The sequence below is a fragment of the Centruroides vittatus genome, unplaced genomic scaffold (assembly GCF_030686945.1).
Source record: "Centruroides vittatus isolate TY-2023 unplaced genomic scaffold, ASM3068694v2 scaffold_2707, whole genome shotgun sequence".
Taxonomy (NCBI): domain Eukaryota; kingdom Metazoa; phylum Arthropoda; class Arachnida; order Scorpiones; family Buthidae; genus Centruroides; species Centruroides vittatus.
In genome coordinates this window covers 795471-818794 of record NW_027122692.1, presented here as the reverse complement: position 1 = coordinate 818794, position 23324 = coordinate 795471, and the positions used below count along the sequence as shown (strand labels likewise).

Here is a 23324-nt window from a genome sequence, read left to right as displayed (position 1 = left end):
ATTTGATCTTACGAGGTGTATTGTGGTAAAAAAATGAAAGATAACCTTCATTTTAAGTGTGTGTTTTTTTATTTTTTTGATAGTGGTTACTAAGAAGGAACCACTTGGGCCCTTAACTGCTGCAACAATCTCCTTCCGTTTTTCCTGTCTTGTGCCTCTTACATCCACCCAGACAGGACACCCACTCTTTATAGATCCCTGTCCAGTCCATCTTTCTGTTTGGACATTTAATATAATAATATATTTAAAATGGCAATAGTTATTACCTCATCTTGTATGTTACTGAATCTGGCAACCCGTGTGCAGGATTTTTAAAATAAATGCATTATTTTTTCATAATATAGTATATTAATCTATACAATGTAGATATATGGAGTAACACAATACGGAAGTAAGGAGGAACCGAACGAGTGCAAAATAAATATATTATATACTGTAATTTTATTTAATTTCTTAAGTCTTTCGAAGTGGGATTGGTTAAAATTTCTAAAATCCCCTCTATGAACTTACTTTGAATCTGGATCTACAAAGTAGATTCAAATGAAAGTATAGCACTGATAATTTCGATAGATAGATGAGGCTTACACCATTGCTTGTTTAAAGCTTTTCTTTAAATTTGGTAATTTTTTTACATAAGTAAACTGAAATCTTAATTGTCTGTTTTAATGATTTCATTGTTAGATAGTAATGTAAAATTTTTCAATTTAAACAGACTAAATCGTTTAGTTCGGCACGATTCGTAATATTTTGTCTAGAACAGGCCTGGCCAACCCACGGCCCGTCACGTTAAATTGTGTGGCCCACTAAGCGATATTATATATCTATTAAAACTTTTGTTTCCCATTATGTTTATACCAAAACAATTAAATAAATAAAAATTTCCATCTGTCATCGTTATAATGGGCGAGTGCGAGTACGAACTCTTGGTATAACAATAAAATCTTATTTGTTTTACTTTTTTAAAAGCATGTTTGCCTAAATTGTGGCTCACTGTAATGTTACGTGCGATCAAAGTGGCCCGCAAAACAATTTGGGTTGGCCAGGCCTGGTCTAGAAGATGTCACTTTTAAATTTAAGTATTGTGAATTTTTGCTAAATTCTTCCATCTTTATTATTACTTAGTCATAGAGATGCTGTTTATCTGTTATTACACCAAAATATAAGAATCTTATTTACAGTTCAAAGCATATAAAGTTAATAATTTTACACTAAATTTAACTCTCTTCATCAGCTTTTGTAATGAAATAGACACCAGTCATTGTTTTTAAGATATCAAATTACACTCGGATCGACACGAAAACTGTTTGTTTTACCTTTCATAATAAATAAGTTATTGCTTCAGTCAGGCTGTTGAAACTAATACCGAAATATAGAGCTATTAATAAGTTTTTAGCACATTATTTTTTTATTTCTTAGTATATCAGTTAACGTAAAGAATAGTTTTACTTTATATGAGATAAATTTATTCAAAAATACGAACTTATAAAGTACAGATGATTTTTACGGTCGAAATTGCATTGCATCCAAACCGTGCCTACGAATCAATAATTTTCCCGACAGATTCGATCTCGAATTGCATAGTTAGATAAGGATTATCATAGCATTCATCACGGGGGCATAATTGGAAGAAAAAATATGATTTTATGCAATTAAAATGATCACAATTATTAATACAGAGTTGCCCATATTTATTCGTGTAAATAATTTTCGCGAAGGATAAATTCATTCGAAGAAAAGTAACAGATAAGAATAGAAATTAACCGATATTCTGTGAAGGGAAAATAGTTTTAACTTCATATATAATTATAATAAAACATAAAATATATATGTAATGTTTTAAAGGGCAGGCTTTAAACATTTATTTGTGTTTACATTTACAGTTTTCTAATTTATTAACAAGCAAGTTGTGATTCTCTACAGTTTAAAGCGATAATTAAACAATTGTAAGATTTATAAAATCATTTAAATGTAATTAAATAATTAACATTTCCATAAGATAGCAATTTTATTGGTGATTACATTTAGTAGAAGTGGATTTTCCTCGAGTTGTATTACTTACAAAACACTCAAAAATTAATATATAATTGAATAATACGCCCCATTAAGGATAACCATTTCGTCACCAAATATTTAAAAAATAAAAAATAAATTAATATTTTTAAATAGATAAATTTTAATTATTGACAAGAACCTAATAAATAAAACCAATTAATCAAAGTACAGTCTTTCCTCAAAGATTCCATTTCACAACAGGTTAGAATAGCAAGGGAGGAAAAAGTGGAGCATTTCTAATTAATTAGAAGGAATATTTCGATTAAACCGTTTGATAAAATTCATTTCTCTGCAAATGAAGAAAAGAAGGGGGGGCCCATTAACTTGTTGGCAACAATAAAACGATGCGCGAGTTTTTAACAAGTTTCGAGTAAATATTTATAGACTTTATTAATAAAAATAAAGACGTTTTGTAGCGTGTATCGTTTTAAATTCAAGGTCGAATTACCGACACTAGGTCTAGTTTTGTTTTATTATACATATATGCTGCTTTGCTTGGACGGGGTGTAGATTAGAGGAGGAGAAACGAGGGCGTCTAGGTATAACAAAAGTGCGATAGTTCGTCTAGGATGGCGAATAGTGTGAAAGGAGCAGCAGCACTCTATTATGGAAAAGACTGGTGCTACCACCGATCGGTACATGCGCGCGCAGACGAATATAGTGGAAACCTCACGTCAGCTGTCCAGCTGTATGCTTTCTGTGTATCGTGTCGGTGGTCTGCATTGCATTTTGTGTCCCGTCGCCATGCTTATTTTAACCTTTGGTGTAACGGATTGGTGACCCGAACGATAATATTTTTAAAACCAAAAAAATAATCACGCCGGTGGTGTACGATCCCTACCGTCCAAGGCCGCATATAACGTTTTATAACGATACACTAAAAATGGAGGCGCGGTACCGCTCGTACAAAATGTCGTGTTCGTGCTTCTTACCGACTGCATGCTACTTCCTGTCTGGTTTATTTCGTTGTTGGTGTTCCGTCGGCTATTCGTCGCTCGCTCTAACAGGATATTACTCGTTTATAATGTATTAGTTTGCTTATCGACGCCCATCTTCGAGTGTTGTGTTACCATTTGACCCCATCTTAAATGGCTCTGAGGATGGAAAGCGACAAAAAGAACTACAGGAACATGGTAGGTGTATTGAGCCTACCTTCGTCTCTCGTACGTGTCGTTTATTAAACTAACCGATAATTCTTTTTCCCGTAATTTTTTCTTTTACTTATTTATCTATATTTATATTTATATATATATTTATAAACGTTCGCTACGGAAAGAGTAGAGTTTAAATAAAGTAAAATGTAGACAAACGTGCTTTTATAATCGACGTAATCGTGTGATCCGGCGATCACATGATTACGTTGATTAATGAAATTAACTACTTTACTCCACGGTCCGGTTTAGCCGTTCTTTATTATTATTTTTTTAAATACTACTTATACTGGGATCGTGTATAATGGAGGGGTTTTAAAATATCCGAAAGGTTATTCTTTTTTTTTTAAAAAAAAGGAATAAAATAAAAGTGAAATTACACAAACGATAAGATCTTCTCTGCCGTTTCTACGACAAAGTTTTTCGAGTGTTGGGTGATATTAATCGAAAAGTTAACATTGTTAAGATGGTTTTTCTCTTCCCCCATCTTTCTTAATGAGTTTCCGTTGTTCGGTATTTAAAGAATTAGGATTAAATTCGCGTATCTTGGAAGCTTTCTACAAAACGTGGGATCAGCGAGTGTGTGAGAGTTATTTAATTAATTTATCCTTCGAGAAATATCTGCACATTAAATCGCTTTCCGAGTCATTAAATATGTGTTGGTTTAATGTATATATGTATATATGGAGGTTTATGCGAATCAAAAATGATATTCTCTTTGCCCGTTGGTACGGGGTATAAGAGCTCTTTAAGCGTAATTGGAACGATCCCAGTAGTAAATAGGCCTAACTGCATGTAGAAGCTAAACTCTACTCTTGTATACACACTACTTCCATCATAAATACTCTGTTTATAGGAATATTTATGATTAAATAAGTCCTTGTAATCGTTTCTTTTAATTCAATTCTTTAAAATATTATTATATATATATATATTTATATTTTATAATCAATACCTAATTCTTAGTGATTCTTAAGTGAGGTTTAATTGCAATGTTGATAATATAAAATTGCCTGTAAGTGGAAATGTTTGATTATTATAAATTTTAAATGGTATTTTTATGATTTATGACTTAAATATGGGAATGTAAGTGGAATTAAATTCAAAATAGGAATAAATATTTTTAGAAATGAAATTATGACTTTGTAACAATACAAAACAGATGAAATTAAATGTATTCTTTAACTGCTTATTGTTTAACTGCTTGTTACACGTAGCGTAATTATTAAATATGGACGGTCTGTCGTAACACTAAGAGTATTTGCTTTGTACGCATATGAGCATTATTACAGATATACGTGGATAATGAGTAGAAAACATAAGGTAGCTTCCATATTTGTTTCATGCTTGATTTAGCTGCTATATATTTGAAAGTGTGTGTGTGTGTATGTATGATCTGCATTGTATGACCTGTTCATACCATTCAATTTTGCTCTGTAATATTAACCTACAAATGTTTTGCTTTGATAAGATAGTTTGATTAATGTTACCTTAGGTGCCAAGATGGCGGCTCGTCTCTGATTCCAGCAAGGAAACAGTGGGGACGCACTTTCTAATTTAACCTAACCTATTCTAATAATTATGATAAATTATCATAATTATTAGAATAGGTTAGGTTAGGTTAAAACGTGCGTCCCGCTGTTTCCTTGCTGGAATCAGAGACGAGCCACCATCTTGGCACCTAAGGGAACATTAACCGATAGTTTTGATTCGTATTTTACGATTGATGTTAATTTTCATTGAAATTAATTCAAGTTTATAAAGATGAAACTTTTGAACCTTTTAGTTTTGCCTTATTTGATGCTTTATTTAAAAGATTTTTTGTCTCTTATGTTCAAGATATTGTAATGTTTTGAATATTGTCTTTTTATAGAAAAAGTAGTTTGCGAATCTTTCTGAGTATTATATTATATTATATTATATTATATATATATATAAATTGACGGCATTAAAATTGCATTTATGGCAATAGATTTCTAAACAAAATAGTTTTTGCTAGTTATTTCATCTCATTCTATTTTATTTTTTCTTTGATTGATTAATTTTAATTATTTTTCTCTTTCTCTTTGGTTGTTATTTTAAATTATAATCCAAAATAAGAGATTTTTTTTTTACCTTTGAATTGAATGATGAGCAGTTTAAGTTACTGGTAGTAAAATTAATTAAATAGATGAATTCATTTATATTAATTATAATTTTTGTAAGATGAAAATGCCTGAAGTTGAGTTAAATAAAACTGATTCGTGAAAATGTTTAAGTAAATTGTAAAAAGTATCATACTGTATTGTGTTGAGTAGACAGTTCTTGACCACATTGAAAAACATTATTCCAAGAATATTTATGCTTTTCGACACTTCGGCAGAAGTCTACAGAAGCTATATCTTGTTAGTAGAAGGTCGTTAAAGTATGTTGTATAATGCTTCATTATAGAAGATACTTTTACACTAAAAAGCTGAACTTTGGTGTATTCAGGTTCCACAAATCATGACTTGTGTCAACACTTATTTATCACCATTGTAAATGCAAATGTAATGTCATTGGTCTCCTGTGGAAATGAATTATATTAAAATTTTATATACATAAGTACTGCTGTTTAACAATTGGAAAAATAACATTAAGTTTAGTTGAGTGCATTTTTTTTTCCTAAGACTTGTATGACTTGTATCAATACAATAAATAGGTCTTTATGATTTTTGCATTATTACTGTTTTGTCTTGCACAAATTTAAAAACTTAACGTGTATAAATCATGACGAAAATACATTTTATGCCTGATTATATTTTAGTTATAAAAATTATAAAATATCTACTTATTCTGTGACCGAACTGATAGAAATTACTTAATTAGAAGGGAAGGTAAGATTACAGAACAATTTTTAAAAAATTTTTATCAAATATTCAATTATACAGTTAAAAAATCAATTTTTATGATAACACGATGGTAATTGCTTACTGTTAGACCAAAATGGAGAGTTCTATTAACGTGTAGATTCTCTAGTTATAATTAATGTGCTCTTATTAGAATGCTATGTCTAGTTTAAAATATTTTAAATAATTACACAACAAATGATTCTTCCCGGCTGATATTCAAATTGAAATAATAATTGCTCCAATAATAATCGCAATGAAATTAGTGCAGTTTATTAATAACTATACTTAATTTTTTTTAATTTACCTGTTATTTGTAGATTATATTTTAAAGTATAAATGATTCAAGACCGACTCAGTAAAATTGGGATGATGATGATGATGCGTGCCTTTTATGCTTTACATATCTTGAAAGCAATCTATATTAGGTTATATACCTATGTCTAAATGTAGCTATATGTAATTTTTATTCATTAGTGTACATGTTTATCTGATAAAAGAGATCTACTAATATATATAATAAATAGTAGTACAAGTTAGATATTTCATAATTAAATTCTAATTAACTCAAAGGATAGCTTGATAAAATTTTAGTCGCATTTCTACAATTGTACTGTAAGATTCAATTAAAATTTATAGTGTCTTCAGGAATCTACATGGTATCCCTCGAAATTTTTATCTATTAAAGTAATGTTTTTCTGTCTCGTTTAAAGACTGTGTTCGGGTTCTTAAGATAGAACAGAAGACAACTTCATAAACAAGATTAAGAACTAGTGTTTTTGATCTTTAAACAAGATCAGAGATGTTAGTTTGGCTATTAAATTGTTTTCTATTACTGGATTCGGGTGTATTCCGAGTTTATTAATTATGGAATATGACAACGATTTACTCGCCGGAATAAATTAAACAAAAGAGGTATAAGGTATCATTTTATATTTATTAATTTTTGACATTATTTTTGTAAAACTTAATCACATTAAACTTGTTGTTGATTCTGCATCTTTAAAATGTAAATGAATCGACTAATGATAGCCTGAAGATAGTCGATAGCTTTTTTTTCCTGTTAAATTGAAAGATTTTACTAAATTAAAATTTGAAATGTTTTTTTCTTGACACATTGTTTTCATTGCTTTGAGAAAATACACATTTCTTTTTAATTTGGAAATTATTATAGGTTAAATTAGATATATAGCAATTAATTAATTAATTATATAGCAAACGAATTTATTTTTACCTCATAACATTTCAATTTGTAGTGAAAGAGAGTGCTAAAATGTTGAATATGGAATTAAATTTTTAATTCTATTTTCAACACTGTAATCTTTTAAATTAATTTGAAAGTTTAATAATTATAGAGGGAGGCAAACAGTTTGTGTTTGTATGTACTGTACGTGTATATAGGCCTGTATATACCCATACAATTATTTAGTTAATGCCGCTTGTTTTGGTTTTGATCAAAGATATTTATAAAAGTTCGTCTATTGTCATTGTAATTATTAGTCATGACGATCATGATCCATTGTTCATGTTTTAAACATTATTATGTGTTTGGTTGCTCAAGTCTTTGTATGAATCTGACACGAAGGATTTGACCGTGTTAACTGAAATTTCATCTGAAAGTAAAGAATTTGTGTTTGGACTTGGATATAAAACAATGTATCTATGAGAGACTTGTTACACAAATTATTTTGTAAACATTAAATTTTTTATTGACAGTCTAAAAAGGGAAAATACATATACTTTTTTTTTATTCTCTTTTCAAAATGTATTCATAAATTAATAATATAGAATTGTTAGAAGTTCAGATGATTTACTCGATAAAAAGATACTTTTTAACATTAAGTATTCTGTTTTATACCTTATCATGATCAACTTTTTCAAAATTTTTTATATTCTAAACAATAGTTTTTTCATTGTCTGTCTAGATTCTTCTCATTCGTCGAATCCGTGTGATTAATAGTTAAGTTTAGAGTGTATGCAACATCTTTTGTTTATCTGATAATAGTTAGAAAATCTTTAAAAATTATATGTATTATGTAATATATTTAATTACAGATGAATGCAATGATGTAAATTTAAGAATTCTGATTATAATCTTTCATACAAGATTAAAATAACACTGCCATAAAGAGAATCATTTTTAAATGATACATTTAATTATATGCTTAGATAATTCCACGTAAAGACTGCTTTAGTAGATGATCGACTTTTATAACATTTTACTATGTACTGCTCCACTGTAGTTTATCTGTAGTGACTGTTTGTACATACGTTTTTCAAAGGGACCGAGAAAAATGTACAAGTGAAACTACTTGCTATATACTGTATAGTTCAATATAGTTGCAATATAGTTCTCACAAAAGCATATTGTGACAGATATTAACACTGTACAACTGAATTTGTGTGTGTTGTTATTAAGAAAGAAGTTTCAATTTACTGTATGATACATTCGAACAGCATATAAAAGGGAAAGTAAAACAGTGTGAAATTAAGTCATGTACAAAGCTTGATCAAGTTTTTCTTTTTTTTTGATAGGCTTGTCACATATTGTGCAAGTATGTGACATCAGTTGTCTCCTTTGCTGAAACTCCAGTCATGTGAAAGAATGAACAGTCATTCCAAGGGTTAGCTCACAGAATAGTGAAAATGAATGAGAAACTGGAAAGTGATTTTTATTTATTGAGATTAGTTCGCGCCACAAAACATGGAAAGTGAAAATTTTGAACAAGGACAGGCAGGCAATTTTGCTGCACAGGAAAGATTTGTTGGGTCAGAAAAAGCAAAATGAATAATATTTGCCATGTGACAGCATATTATGTATTATTTATTTTTCATTTTTCATTTGCTGGTGATTCACTGTCAGTTTGGACTAAACTGAAGTTAGTATATAATTTGCTTTACCATTTCTGTTAAATAAATAATTAAAAATTTTCCTTTTCAAAGGGAATAATTCATTGAGTGAGGAAAAAGTGCTATAATGTTGTAAAAATGTGATGCATAAGATCAAAATAGATGAAAAATGTATAACTGGAAGAAGTACTTTGCAGAAAATATTTAAAGTATAATTGTGAAAAATGTCTGAATGAGATTCAACTGTATTTAAAAGTATAGGCCTATGCATGTTTTTAAATTTAGATACATTTTTGAGAAACTTACTCTGGTAATACTTTGAACGAGGAATAATATGAATACAAAAATATTTGATCTATCAATACCTCTAACGCACAAGATGTCTGAATGTTTGACCTTCTGTATGAATGTATTTATTTAGTTGTATTTGTAATAGGTAATACTTAGATGATGATCAAATGTTAGTTCTTAGATTTAGCTTTTGTCCAGGAGTAACAGTTAGTTATTTTTTATTTTTTCTAATTTGATTTTTGAAATATTTAAAATATCAGATATTTATTTAGTTATCAGAATATTATGTGAATTATTTAATCTGTTGTTGAAGATGTTGACATTGCAACCGTATTAATGTACACTGTATTGAATTTTGATTAGTGGTATATATCAATTTTAATCTTGCATGATTATGTAATAATCTAGTGGCGGATATCTAATTCAAAAATGTTCTTTAGCTTCAGAAGATTTTAAAATATAATTGTTATAAAGAAATTTTGAACTTCTGGAAATATTTTACTATGGGCTTAATGATTAAAAGTAATACTACAGTTGAGTCTGCATAAGTCATCATAGGTATAACTAGATACCGTCAGTTAAGTAGTGGTCCCGGCCAACTTACATAGGCATTAAATGTTAAATTAAAAAACTTACCTGAAACCATTTAACTTGTCACCACCGGATAAATCGATATACTTTTTCTTTCCCACGCTCGTTTAGATGTCTGATAAGTTGACTCCCCTCCTGAAGAAAATGAGTTCACGCCATACAGTTTACCATCACGGCGGAATCTGATTTTGCATTTTCTCACCTTTCATTCGTGCGTTATTTGCAGCAAGCGTTTCACATTTCTGTTAGAAATGAGTATCTGAAAACCTAACGGCACTTATGCTGAAGGAAAAATACGAACTTGTATCTGAATTTGAACGTAATAAAACTTTGCAAGCTGAATTTGCAAAACAAGAAAACCTCCCAAGAACAACGTCAGTGGGAAATTAAGAAACTTTTTCTTGAGTCTTTGTTGTGGCTGTCTCAAATGCCAGAGAAGGTCGCTGTACAAAGATGTTGAAGATGCTCTGGTACATTGGCTAAAGCAAATTTGTTTATTGAATCTTTCTGTTTCATGGCCAATACTGAAACAAAAAGTGATGGAAATCGCTGAGGTACTTTAGAAATCAAATGTTGTGCCAGTGATGGATGATCAGAGAGATACATTGCATGTATTGTATAAAGGACTACTGTATTTTCCTAATTGTAGTTTTGTGGTTTTCTTCAACTTTGTTTTAGTTGTCATATTGGATAATTTGGCACGTTTCTCCTTCCCCCTGAGGTGTCAACTTATACAGACTTGACTATACATATATTACAGCTAATGTTTGTGAATTGGATGAAGATAAAATTAACCTGCTAATGCTAGCTTTATCCAAGTTTTTTTAGTTAAGTAACAATGTATAAATTTTGAACTTTTTCTGTATAAAGTGGTACTTTTATCCAAATCATAAGTGAAGAAGGTTAAATTATCCAAAAATATATGAATGAAGCAAGAACAAAACTTAAAATTTCGGCTCTATCCATCCCTTTTTAAACAGAGATAAGAAAATTTAGGGTTTTACTTTAGCCACCTTTCTAATGTAGATTGAAAGGATAAAAAAAATTTTGTTTTTAAATCAACTAGAATTTATTATTTTCCTTATTGCATAAAAATAAGATGAATGATAAATGTTGGCAGTTGCCAAAATATCACCACATTTAGCTTAAAAATTGTACATTAAGCCTACATAGCTTTAAAGTAACATTTTGGTTTACAGAATACTGACATGTACATAATAGATATTAAATAGATGATATTAGAAGTTGATCCATAGTAATAAGTATAATTGAAAGGATAAAAGATCCGGTAAAGCTTTTCACTTTTTTATTTTTATTTTTGCAACACTTAAAAACTTACTGTGACATTTATTTGAGATTATTTGATCCTATATGTCTTCAAAGAAAGCTTTTAAGACACACGTTTTTGTGTTTGTCTTCAGTTGTATTTATTAATATAATGTACTCCTTGAGTTTACAAGTTCTTTTTTTGAGAAGTTTATCAGGCCTGAAATTTGGCAACATTACCCTATGATCTACAATGCACATAATGACAAAAAACAGAATACTCATCCCCATATAAGGTCAACACCTGCATTCAACTCTATTCGTGTGACAGTAGGTAGATTTTACATTATCCGGAAAAGACATGAATTTTAAGTTATATTCTTAGTTTATTCATCTGTTTTTTGGATAATGTCGGCTTTATCAGCTTGTGACTCGGATAAAGTATACTTCCTATTAATTTTAAACTTTATATAATGAACAAACATCATCGGCTAACCCGTTAAAGCAATACACTAACCAAAGCCAAATTTTCGGGCTAGAAACGGCATATTATAATTATTAAATTTAGCAAGAGATGATGCCTAACGCCTAACTTTAATACTCTTATAAATTATTTATTATTGTAGCCGTTTCTAGCCCAATAATACGGCTTTGGTTAGTGTATTGCTTTATATAATGTTTGTTTTAACCGAAAGACTTGGATAAAATTAGCATTAACCAATTAATCCTAATTTTATTTGATTCAAGGACTTTAGCCCTAACACACACACAAAAGTAGAAATTGAAAATGTTATAGTTTACATAAACTATAATATTTCGGATTCCCAAAGACAAACAGGAACACACAGATTAAGTGATCTTAGAACATCTTGTACCATAGTAACACAAACGCAAGTGGAGTTAATCATTCTTTAGACAGACTTTTGAAACTATATATTTTGAAAATATCAAAGGGATTTTTAAAAACTATCTTACATAGTTTTGGATAGGGGCAGTGGCGTAGTGTGGGGGTGCAAGGGGTGTATCATGCACCGGGTGCCACTCGCAGAGGGGCACCCAAATGGTTTCCAAGACAAACTATGTGTGTTTCTGGAGGGGGAGAGGGGTGCCAATAAAGTGTCGGACGCCAGTTATGTTCGCTACGCCACTGGATAGGGGAAACCTATAAGGAAAAGTTCATCCACTAGTATTTGTGTTCCTGTAGTAAAAGAAAAATATTCTAAGATTTTGAAAAGTACTTCATAATATTCCTTCTGTGTTCTTTTTTCTTAGTCTTTAAAAATCTAACATGAAAATTTATCTAATTTGTGATGGTGTTTAATTTCACGTTTCAAATCATGAAATTTTAAAAGCAGATATTCATCACGGCATATGAAATGCTCTTCCGTACTTTATTTTCAAAGATGTTAGTAAGCAAAATCTACCACCTTATCTTCGCTGAGAAAGTTTAATTTTAAACAAACGTTTTCGGCCTATTCTATAGGCCATCCTCAGGCTAAACAAATCGAATAGAACCGTTCCATGAGAACGAATACAAATATTTAAACTTAAAAATTAACAACGGATTAATACAAATATTTAAATTTAAAAATTAACAACGGATTAATACAAATATTTAAATTTAAAAAAATTAACAACGGATTAAAAGATACATAATAAACTAATATCGTATAAAAATTAAAAAACAAAATAAAAACAAAATAAAAATCAAAAATAAACTCAGAAAAAACTTCTAAACACAATCATAAAACCATAATATAAACATGTAAATTAAGAGTTCCTTGCAGAGTTTTTAACCATATACTTCCATGCCGATGGAAGGCCCTCGGCGTCCCTCGCATTTATACACGCCCCTTCTAGTTTGCTCTTGTAAATCTCTATCTTCTCAGCGGTCCTTGCCAACGTTGGGGAGCTCACGGGTTTTATAATGTCCGCTTCATCCCATTTAACTATCGAGCTTTCGGTCTGAGCCATTTGGGATAGTACCGTGGCGTTGGAGCTTTTTCTGATGTTATACTTGTGCTCCTTGAGTCTTACACTCAAACTTCTTGTCGTAATGCCGATATAATCTTTCTTAATTCCCAGCTGTGCGTTCTCGTATGGTATCCTATACACACCTGATTTTTCTTCCTTCCTAATGCTATCCTTGTCATTCCTTAAAATCTTATATCGGCGTTACGACAAGGAGTTTGAGTGTAAGACTCAAGGAGCACAAGTATAACATCAGAAAAAGCTCCAACGCCACGGTACTATCCCAAATGGCTCAGACCGAAAGCTCGATAGTTAAATGGGATGAAGCGGACATTATAAAACCCGTGAGCTCCCCAACGTTGGCAAGGACCGCTGAGAAGATAGAGATTTACAAGAGCAAACTAGAAGGGGCGTGTATAAATGCGAGGGACGCCGAGGGCCTTCCATCGGCATGGAAGTATATGGTTAAAAACTCTGCAAGGAACTCTTAATTTACATGTTTATATTATGGTTTTATGATTGTGTTTAGAAGTTTTTTCTGAGTTTATTTTTGATTTTTATTTTGTTTTTTTTTTAATTTTTATACGATATTAGTTTATTATGTATCTTTTAATCCGTTGTTAATTTTTTTAAATTTAAATATTTGTATTAATCCGTTGTTAATTTTTAAGTTTAAATATTTGTATTCGTTCTCATGGAACGGTTCTATTCGATTTGTTTAGCCTGAGGATGGCCTATAGCATAGGCCGAAAACGTTTGTTTAAAATTAAACTTTCTCAGCGAAGATAAGGTGGTAGATTTTGTTTATATAATTTTTGCTGAGCACGTTTTATTTAATGATGTTAGTAAGGAAACTATTGCTATTTATAAATAAAAAATATTTAAGTATAGTGAAATTAGAAAAATGTTCAGGTTCACTGTCTATTGTTAGAGAATTAAGTTAAAAACACACAATGTAAGAATTATTCCAATGGATAGCCACTGAAGCTTTTCTTTTTAATTAGCTTTGATATATTAGTTAGCTGGCAAAATATTATAGTTAGGAATCATGTAAATTGGTGAAATCTGTACAGTATTTTAGAAAAACTGTTTAAGGAAATGTTCTATTTGTAATTAATGATATGCATTACAAATTATGTTTTAATTATAAATGGCAATTCTTGGAACAGAATATTCCAGTTAATCCAGAAACTGCTGGACTTTCTTGACATTTATTAAAAGTTTCACTTTTATTATTACTATTTCATTAGATAATAAATCTCATCTAATAATGCACTTAAGCAATTTTTGTAGCAAATATTATTTGTCCCTATGTCCAAACTCCTATACTTATCATGCAGTCGTGTGATGTGTCGGCATTTAAGTTTTCGAAAAGAAATTGGATGAACAACTCCATAATTCCATTCCATAGACAATGAAATAATTTTAAAAATTAGATCATCGTACAGGGTATTAACTCTCATTTACAACCAAAATTATTTCATTTTTAATGTTACAAGCATGCGTAATAGCATTTTGAAATAAAAACAGTGGTTTGATACAAATGGCAATTATTAGTAAATTTTATTGCAATTACTGGTCATTGTGAATGCCAGTTACTGGAATTTTGTTACAAAACAAAAAATATTTATTTTCTAATAATTTTGAAACTAGTTATTAAATAAAATTTACCTTTCAGTGTGGTTTCAATATAGGCCTAGTGTTTTGTATAAAGAAATGTTTACGATCTCCCCTTCCAGGATATATAAACTAATGCTATAACCATCGATGGTTATTACAATGCCGGCTGGGGACACGTTTGGCGTCCACATTCTCATAAGGCACTCACCGGCCATTGTAAGCCCCGGCAAGGCATAATGTATAAACAACATCGCTAAACCCGATATATATTATAAGACTAGACACCAACCAAATGCCGAAACTCTCTCGGGCTAGTTTAAGGCTAATTACTAAATGAATTACATACCAATTTGGCTCTAGAGGTAAGCGTTAGGTGCCATCTCATATTAACATTAATAATTATAATTTATCAATAATTATAATTTAATTAATTAATCGTTTATGTATTTACATGTTTCTCAACTTATCAAACCTAAAACAAATTTAATAATTCAATTTCAGGTGGTGTTGCCCTACTTAATTTTTTTCTACTCTTGTCCATTTTATGTAATTTATTAATTTAATAAACCAAAGTATGGTCTTTAAATTAACAAATTATTTTAATAGGTCAGTTTTTACTGAATTTTCTCAGGATTGTATATGACCTAGTTAAACATTTATCATTTGAAAATGTCTCATTTGTACTAAGCCTTGATTTCATATATGATGACGATGATGATGCATTTGAAAGTTGCTTTCTTAAAGAGTAAATTTAGATTCTTTTAAATCTAATATTTTAAGTTTTCGAATGATAATGATAAAAATTTAATTTTTCTTGTCCAAAATATAAAAATTCTAGTTTTGAGATTGATTAATGAAAAGATGATTTAAAGAAAGGAATAAAAATTCCACATGTTAATACTTTAGTCTGTTCTGTCACTATTTTTAAAGGCAGTAAAATTAGTATATCATAAATGTTTTTGAATTTTCCAGTTCAATATTAGGGATTTCGGTTAATGTTACCTGCGGTTCCAAAATGGCGGCTCGTCTCTGATTCCAGCAAATAGAAGAAAGGAAACAGTGGGGACGCACGTTCTAACCTAACCTATTCTAATAATAATGGTAATTTATTAGAATAGGTTAGGTTAGGTTAGAACGTGTGTCCCACTGTTTCCTCGCTTCTGTATGCTGGAGTTAGAGACGGGCCGCCATTTTGGAACCATAGGTAACATTAACCGAGATTCTTTTTAATGTAAAGATGCTTACGTTGTATAATTTAAACCACGTTTAGGCAATATCAAGGATTCATAATAAATTCAATAGGTTAAATACAAACTTGATGTAATTCGGTCAAGTTACAATGCACAAATTAACCGAGTCTGTACTTAAACACAAATACAGTAGAGCATCGATTATCCAACTCAGTTGGGGACTGGAGTTGGTCGGATAACCGAAAAGTATGAAAAAATATATTATTAGTATAGTATATTAGTATATCTCATGTAATTAGTATATTAGTATATCACTATTAACCTACTTTGCATTGAATTATCATCGATGTTAAGCCAAACAATTTTTAAAAAAAAACAATAATTGTTGCTATTATATCATTGAAAATTATTTCTTTAGTTTGCACAAAATAAATACTGGCCTCCCTTTCATAATTGAGCCAGTGTTTCCAGCTAAAACACGCAAGAATTTAACAAAAATAATATTAAAGTAGCGAAGACCTAGCTAAATATTGTAGCACCACATCACTAGCCGACATTTGAATTTGCTGACTAGAACGTGGTCGGTTAACCGATGTGATGGTTGATCGGGGGTCGGATAATCGATGCTCTATTGCAGGGGTGGCCAACAAGTCGATCGCGATGCCAATTTTGGTCAATCGCTCGCGATGTCTTGACTTAATGTGTTCACTTTGTCACTGAACGCAACGTGCAAAAGCAACAATATGCATGCAGTCAGTGGCGTGCCGTCATTGGAAGCGATGGAAGCGTCGATTCCACCTTCCAATGACCTTCCCTTGTATTTCATATTTTAACGTACTTTGAATTAATTAAGATGAATATTTTATTATAACTGCATTATGTATCTTTTACAAATTTCTATACTACATGTGAAAAAAAACGATAAGATTGCTATTGTATATTCGAATAATTCGGTGGTGGAAGGAATGTCGAAACCGGGTCAGTTTCTAATCAGCCAGATTATATAGGCATTAGCACATGCGGTTTACAGAGCACCAACCTACCCGGTTTAGCTGGTAGAAGAGACACACGTGTACGGAGTCCAACTTTATAACCTGGACCGGTTCTGAGCTGTTAGCCGCCTGCCTGTCAACTTCCAAGCAGCCAGATTATAGGCATTGGCGCATGCGCTTTACAGAGCACCAACGTCACGGTTTAGCTGGTAGAAGCGACACACGCGTAAAGAGTACGCGACTTTATATCTCGGAGCGGTTGTGGGCTGTTAGCCGTCTGCTAGATATTTGGCCACCCTCGCCCGATTATGTGAATCATGAGCAGACTAGATCAACGGCGGGCAACCCGCTGGCCAGCTACGGCTGGTGAAAAGTTTCTATCCGGCCCACGAGATCTTTAATAGATTATTAAATTGGAAAAATAACTATTAATTAGTTATTTTTCCAATTCTTTGTAATTTTCGAAAACGATAAAAAAATAAATGTAGTAATTAACTTTTTATTTATTTATTTCCTATTTGCAGACTAAAAAAATTACGAGTCACAAAAAGGCGTCAATTAACTACTATGGCGCGGAAAAAAACGTAAAATTTATTCTGGCCCATGTTATAAAAAGGGTTGCCCACCCTAGACTAGATTTATAACATCCCAACCGATAGGAGTTTACTGGCACGTTTTTATGATAGTTCTGTATAGTTGACAGGAGTTTTAAAAAAATCCATTAAAATATTTGATATATTTATTCTGCGTTTATTCTGCTCTCCCATTTTATATTACTTACGGATTTCAATGTTAAACCGGTGATATTACGATTTAGTATGTCCCATCTGTAAGGGGATGCAGAAAAAACGTGTACAATTCTAGTACATTGTTAAAAATTAACTGTTACTTTGGCAGCATCATTTACAACCAAATTTAATGAATGAGACGTACAGTACATACAATGGTACAAAAAAAAAGCTCTAGAATTTATTTTCCTTAAATTTACGATTTATATATCCGTTGTCATAAAAATTTGTCTTTTTGCTGTTTTCCCAAGACTACAGATATTCAGGTACAAAGTAACTGGTTTCAACTTATTTCTACTTAAGAAGTGACTAAATAATTAAGAGATTAGGGAATGGGGACATAAATAAAATCCTGTTGAAAGAGCCAGAATTTTACTTCAACAGAAGCTTAACAGAACCAATCACTCGCTCAGTACAGTGGGAAACTGATTTCCGTGTACACCCGGTATTAAAACGAATTAGTTAGAAAACGAATGACTATTAAGTTTAACATAGTCAGATTTTTACAGCTACGGTGAGAAACGTTTAAAATTTACAACAGCCCTGTGGCGTCCTTTGAGATATACTAGTGATGCGACAAAAGAGGCATTTGACATTGACCGGTATCGGCACCCTCGGGATTTGGCACGCACACACTCACTACACACCTACCTGGACCGTCACTAGTTCCATCCATTAGCTACTCGTATCAAGATATTTGACTAAGTGGATTGTTTTAAGATTTAAAAAGTAAAGAATATTTTATGTTATTTTTATGTACGTTTCTTTACAAAGCTATATTTTAATTATAATTTTCTTTAAAAGTATATTAATACAATCGAACAATACATTGTACCAGGTATGTATATCCATCGCACATTTTATTTCACCGAGTAAGTTTTTATAATTTATTTTTAATTTTAGCCCTTATATCGTGGCTAGCTGATTCAGAATGTAATTGTGATATTAAAAATACATTTAGAGAAGTCTACAGTTTTTACTGGCTTATCGAACAAATGAATACGAATGGACCCTAGACCAGTGATTCTTAACAGCGGGCCGCGGCCCCTGGGGGTCCATAAGAAGTTTGCCGGGGGCCGCCAAATTATGCAAAATTTCCTTCAGAATATAATAAAAAGAAAATTGATGTATAATCCGAATATCGTATTGAAAAGTGAAATAAGAAAGATAAACTTTTCCTATTTAGTTTTTATTTATTTATTTTGTATTTCTTCCTACATACAACTTTGTTAGTACAGAAGAAATAAATGTAAATATGCTACTTACACCGCAGTATTTACTTCTTTTATTCCAAAGCAATTTTAATGCTTGGAATTTTAAAAATAATTAGGAAAAATAGTAGGCTTTGAAAATTTAAATATTTTTGCAAAAGTTATGCAAAATCCTTACCACAAGTGGGCGTTTTAGTTTTAGTTTAGTTTTAGCATCGACATTGGATCGATTTATCGACATGTTTCTTATTTTATTTTCTGTTAAAAATTAATGAGTTTTCATGTTTAATTGTGAAGTTTGAATGTTATTTAAATAGATAATGAAATAATAAAGTTATGATTTACATTTATTATATAAAAAATAAAGCAATAATAAAAAAATCAATTTATTATAGATAAATTATCAAATTATCAAATATAAATTATTATTAAAAAATGGGGGTCACAAAAAAATTATGAAATATTTGGTGGGCGGCGAGTATAAAAAGGTTAAGAACCACTGCCCTAGACCATCACTGACGCGCAATTAACTGATTGCCCCTGGAAGTCGGCTTCTTACAGAAACACAGCTTCCCTGTCATCAAATGTCACGGCACGCCACTGCATGCAGTTATGACTGGACTCGTAGAAAACACAGCCATTTAGCTTGAATATTTGATCCTGTCATGCGGTAGCTTCTTTTCTTTAGTATTAACAATATTATTATTATTAATCAATATTGTTTATCCACGGTGACAACGTTGAGTTTCAATTTTTCATTTGTTTAAAATGTAAGTGCCTGTTCTTTATGTTTTAAATTAAATTATGGCTTTTCTTACCTATCTATTTACTTGATGAGTGAGCGTTTTCGGCAACAGACTTCTATATTTTTGGATTTTTGGAAATACGTCAATTGAGAAAAATATCCCAGAATCACCAAATGTAGCAAATATATTTATTCCTGTTTCGGAACTACATACCTGTGTGAATTGGCATTTTCATACTTAAAGTTAACGAAGACTAAACATTCTGTCCGGACTGATTCTCATACTGAAGAATCATTATTATCATGTTTGTCAGGATATACACCTAATTATGTTTCCTTGGTAAGAGACGTGCAAACTCAGTCTTCCCATTAATGTAACGTAATAAAATAAATTCTAAATCTGTCTTCATCAGTAGCTAATTTGAATTAGTAAATATTGTTAATAATTACTCATGTTGTTTTAATTCCCCCGGACGCGAGTATTTTGGCCCGTTAAATAATTACGTTGTTTTTTACGTAGGTAGATATACAGGGTGTTTTAGTACAAAGAGCACTCCTCTGAGCTATTGATAGATTAGCAAAAAATAAGTCTAAAAGTCTTATATCATTCTTCCATGATAAATTTTCCTCGCCCAAAAAAAAATCGCGAAAATAAAATCTTATAATCAAATTATCAGACGTACTGTGCAGTTTTATAACAACTTTTTCAAGTTTACGAACAAATAGTACCACAATTTATACATCGTAATTGATAAAAAAAATTAAGTTATATTTTAAGTTAATAAAAATCTATCTTGAAAGTGTCGAAAAATCGATTTTTTTAGGTGCCGCCTGTACGGAATGAACTCGTAACTGCAAATATCAAAAGTTGGGTCTGGAAATTTATTTTCTTTATGAGCCTATATCTTGAAAACTTAATAAATGATTTAAAAAATAAAAAATAGTTTTGAACATATATTTTTCTTATCTACCCATAGCTCGCGGGAGTGCACCTCGTACTGAAGCACAGTGTATAAACATAGTATGTATTTCACACCCCCCTCGCCACTTAGACTATGCCTACGACAACAAGTCGATCGCGAGACATTTTTACGATAAAAAGTAGATCTTATGTACACAAAAGTTGGCCACCCCTGCTCTACTGTATATACTACAACCTTTCTTAAACCGAAAAATTTTATTATAATAGACACTTCTAACATTTTTAGCTATCAGAATGTTTACACGATCGAACATTTTTAAATTAAGGAACATAGAACATCAAGTAGGTACCAAATATAAATATGAAAACTAATAATAGTTAACGTAAGATTAGATAAAATTAAAATATTATACAAATTGCAGTCACATGGGGATTTCAAACAATTATCAACCTGTAAAACAGTATTCTGGTCGTAAAAGTTTACAGACTGTGCCTGTTATGTGGATTTATAAATTTGAGAGAGGCATTGTAATAGACAATCTTGCATACACTATTGTTGCTGTTATTAGGACTCTTATTGTCGTTCAAAAATTTCTTATTCAATAACTTTGTAGTGTTTGGGTGTAACAGAGTTTTTTTTTTTTTTACAAATTTCATTTATATGTTGGAGTTCTTTTTTTGTTTGTCCATAACAATAATACAGTGAGTGTGTTTTCTCCTAAGGCTTTAAATGCAACCACCTTAAAATGAAATGGGTTGTGTTGAGGTCTTAAGGATCTCCAAAACACATCACACAATCCCTTTCATCACAAGATCTGTTTTAATTTAAAGAGAAACATGATGAAATATGGAGAAATAAGTAGTAACCATTAAAATATAGAAAAAAAATGTTACCCAAAATTAGCGTAATTTTCCTCAGAAATTGACAGGGAAGTCAAATACAGTGGACCCCCGATATAATGCGCATGTCAGGTGGGAAACAACACCCATGTTATAAGGTGAACCGCGTTATACCGAGTGGCGTGGTTTAACACAGTTCACCTCTTTACTTTACCAATAATGTCAAGCTTTTCTTTTACTCATCATGCATACAAAAATTAAACACTATTCAAAATACATTCAGGAACTCAATACATACACAATTACTCAATGCAGTAAGAATAAAATGCACTAATCACTAATGCTGCACAGACCTGTATGAGCATGTTTGAGCTTATCGCGTCACAAACATCACCCGCGCTATAACGAAGGTCCACTGTATCAATTTTTGACTTTCTTACGTATCAGAAAGAAAAATACATAGCATATAGGCGTAAATCTGAGAGTTAATGATTGTACTTATTTCATTATGGAACTTTTTTGAAAGATAACTTATTTTTAGATAAGGAAAAAGCTATTCAGTTACTGTCTTATAGTGTAATTATTCTAGAACTTATCTTAAATACCAGATAGATAAAATGAAAACAAATGCATTTGAATGGATACAAAATTAGTAATTTTAAAAAAAGAAAAAAAGCTATTTTTAGTCAAGTAAATGAAATGAGTGACTAAATTGCTTTATAATAATTCTAATAAAAATATTACATCTTATTTAAAATTAGTTAAACATTTAATGAAAACAGGTGTTTTTTTTCTACAACTAAATTTATCTTTTATGTATTTGTATAAACTGTTTTTATTAAAGATTATAAAGAAACTTGTTGATTAGATGGATTTCTATGAATGATTTGATAATCACATCTAAAGTAATAGATAGTTACAACAAAGATATAAAATCTATAAAAGATACAGAAAAGCGAGGAAGTTTTAAAGATGTTATTTTTCTTGCAGTATATTTTATACTATAGATAACAATTTACTATTGATATTTAGGGTCTGTCTGCTCGGTTGGAATGAACATTTTTACATTAATTTGGCGTAATTCTTTAGAATTTTCGTTGAAATGACGTCAAATTTACGTAAAAACGTCCACCATTTCTTCAACAAATTAGGTGTTTAGTTAGTAAACTGCAATTTATTTTCTATTGACATTCCATATGTGATTTTTATTTGGAGAAATTTTGATTAGTCTTTAAATATAATAAACTGACTTCCTAAGTTTATTTTATATTACAGAATCAAGACCGTTATCAATGTTAGTGGTCATATTATATTCGTTATAGAAACACTTTAGATTTGGAAAAAGAGTACTTAGGATTAGTGTTTTGTCATTATTCCTACTTAATAATGAAATGCTTTTAAACTGTAAAAATAATTTGTTAGTAGCATATTCGTAAATTATGCAGAAGTAATTATAGTAGTTTGAAAAACTTAAGGAAAGTGTTCTGAAATGAAGAAACGTTTATTATTCAGATAAAAAGGGAAACATATAATTAATAAATTAGTTATTTTCTGTAAGTTTTTAGATGACGGGCAAAAAATTTTAATAACATGTTATAGCATAGTTGTAAGTTTATTTTAAATTATTTCAATAAAATTGTTGTTGTATTTTGGGAGTCAAATATCAGCAAAAATGTCTCGACTGATAAAAGTTATTGTAAGAAGTTAAATTCAATGTACAGTACATACAAATTTTTCTCCGTTTTATTGTCTATAGATTTTGCACAATATCTAAATGTACAGATTTATGTCTGTTATCAGGCTGGCCACGTGAAATTTCTTGGTTTTCTTCACTTGGTTAACATCTGAACAGGAGCCATTTTCCCATAAAAGTATTTTCAGAAGGTGCTCCCCCTTGGCAGATCAGCCTTGTGTTGAATTGCCTTATCCTGTTAACCCTACAGTCCAATTGTGTTACAGATATGTTAGGCTCTGTCC

At 30.7% G+C, this 23324-nt stretch overlaps 1 protein-coding gene across 7 annotated transcripts in view; it reads left to right on the top strand.

The window, feature by feature from the left end:
* The window catches only part of shep (alan shepard), a 205514-nt gene that overhangs the window by 91297 nt on the left and 90893 nt on the right, over nucleotides 1–23324 (top strand). The window contains exon 1 of one of the 7 annotated variants that reach the window (XM_067285518.1): nucleotides 2665–3215. The exons of 5 other annotated variants lie outside the window; for them this stretch is intronic. In XM_067285518.1, coding sequence (XP_067141619.1) covers nucleotides 3141–3215 — 75 coding nt within the window. In that variant the 5' untranslated portion in view covers nucleotides 2665–3140. Of the gene's footprint in view, nucleotides 1–2664; nucleotides 3216–23324 lie in introns of those variants that run through there. One more of the 7 variants, XM_067285520.1, reaches the window with a different exon arrangement.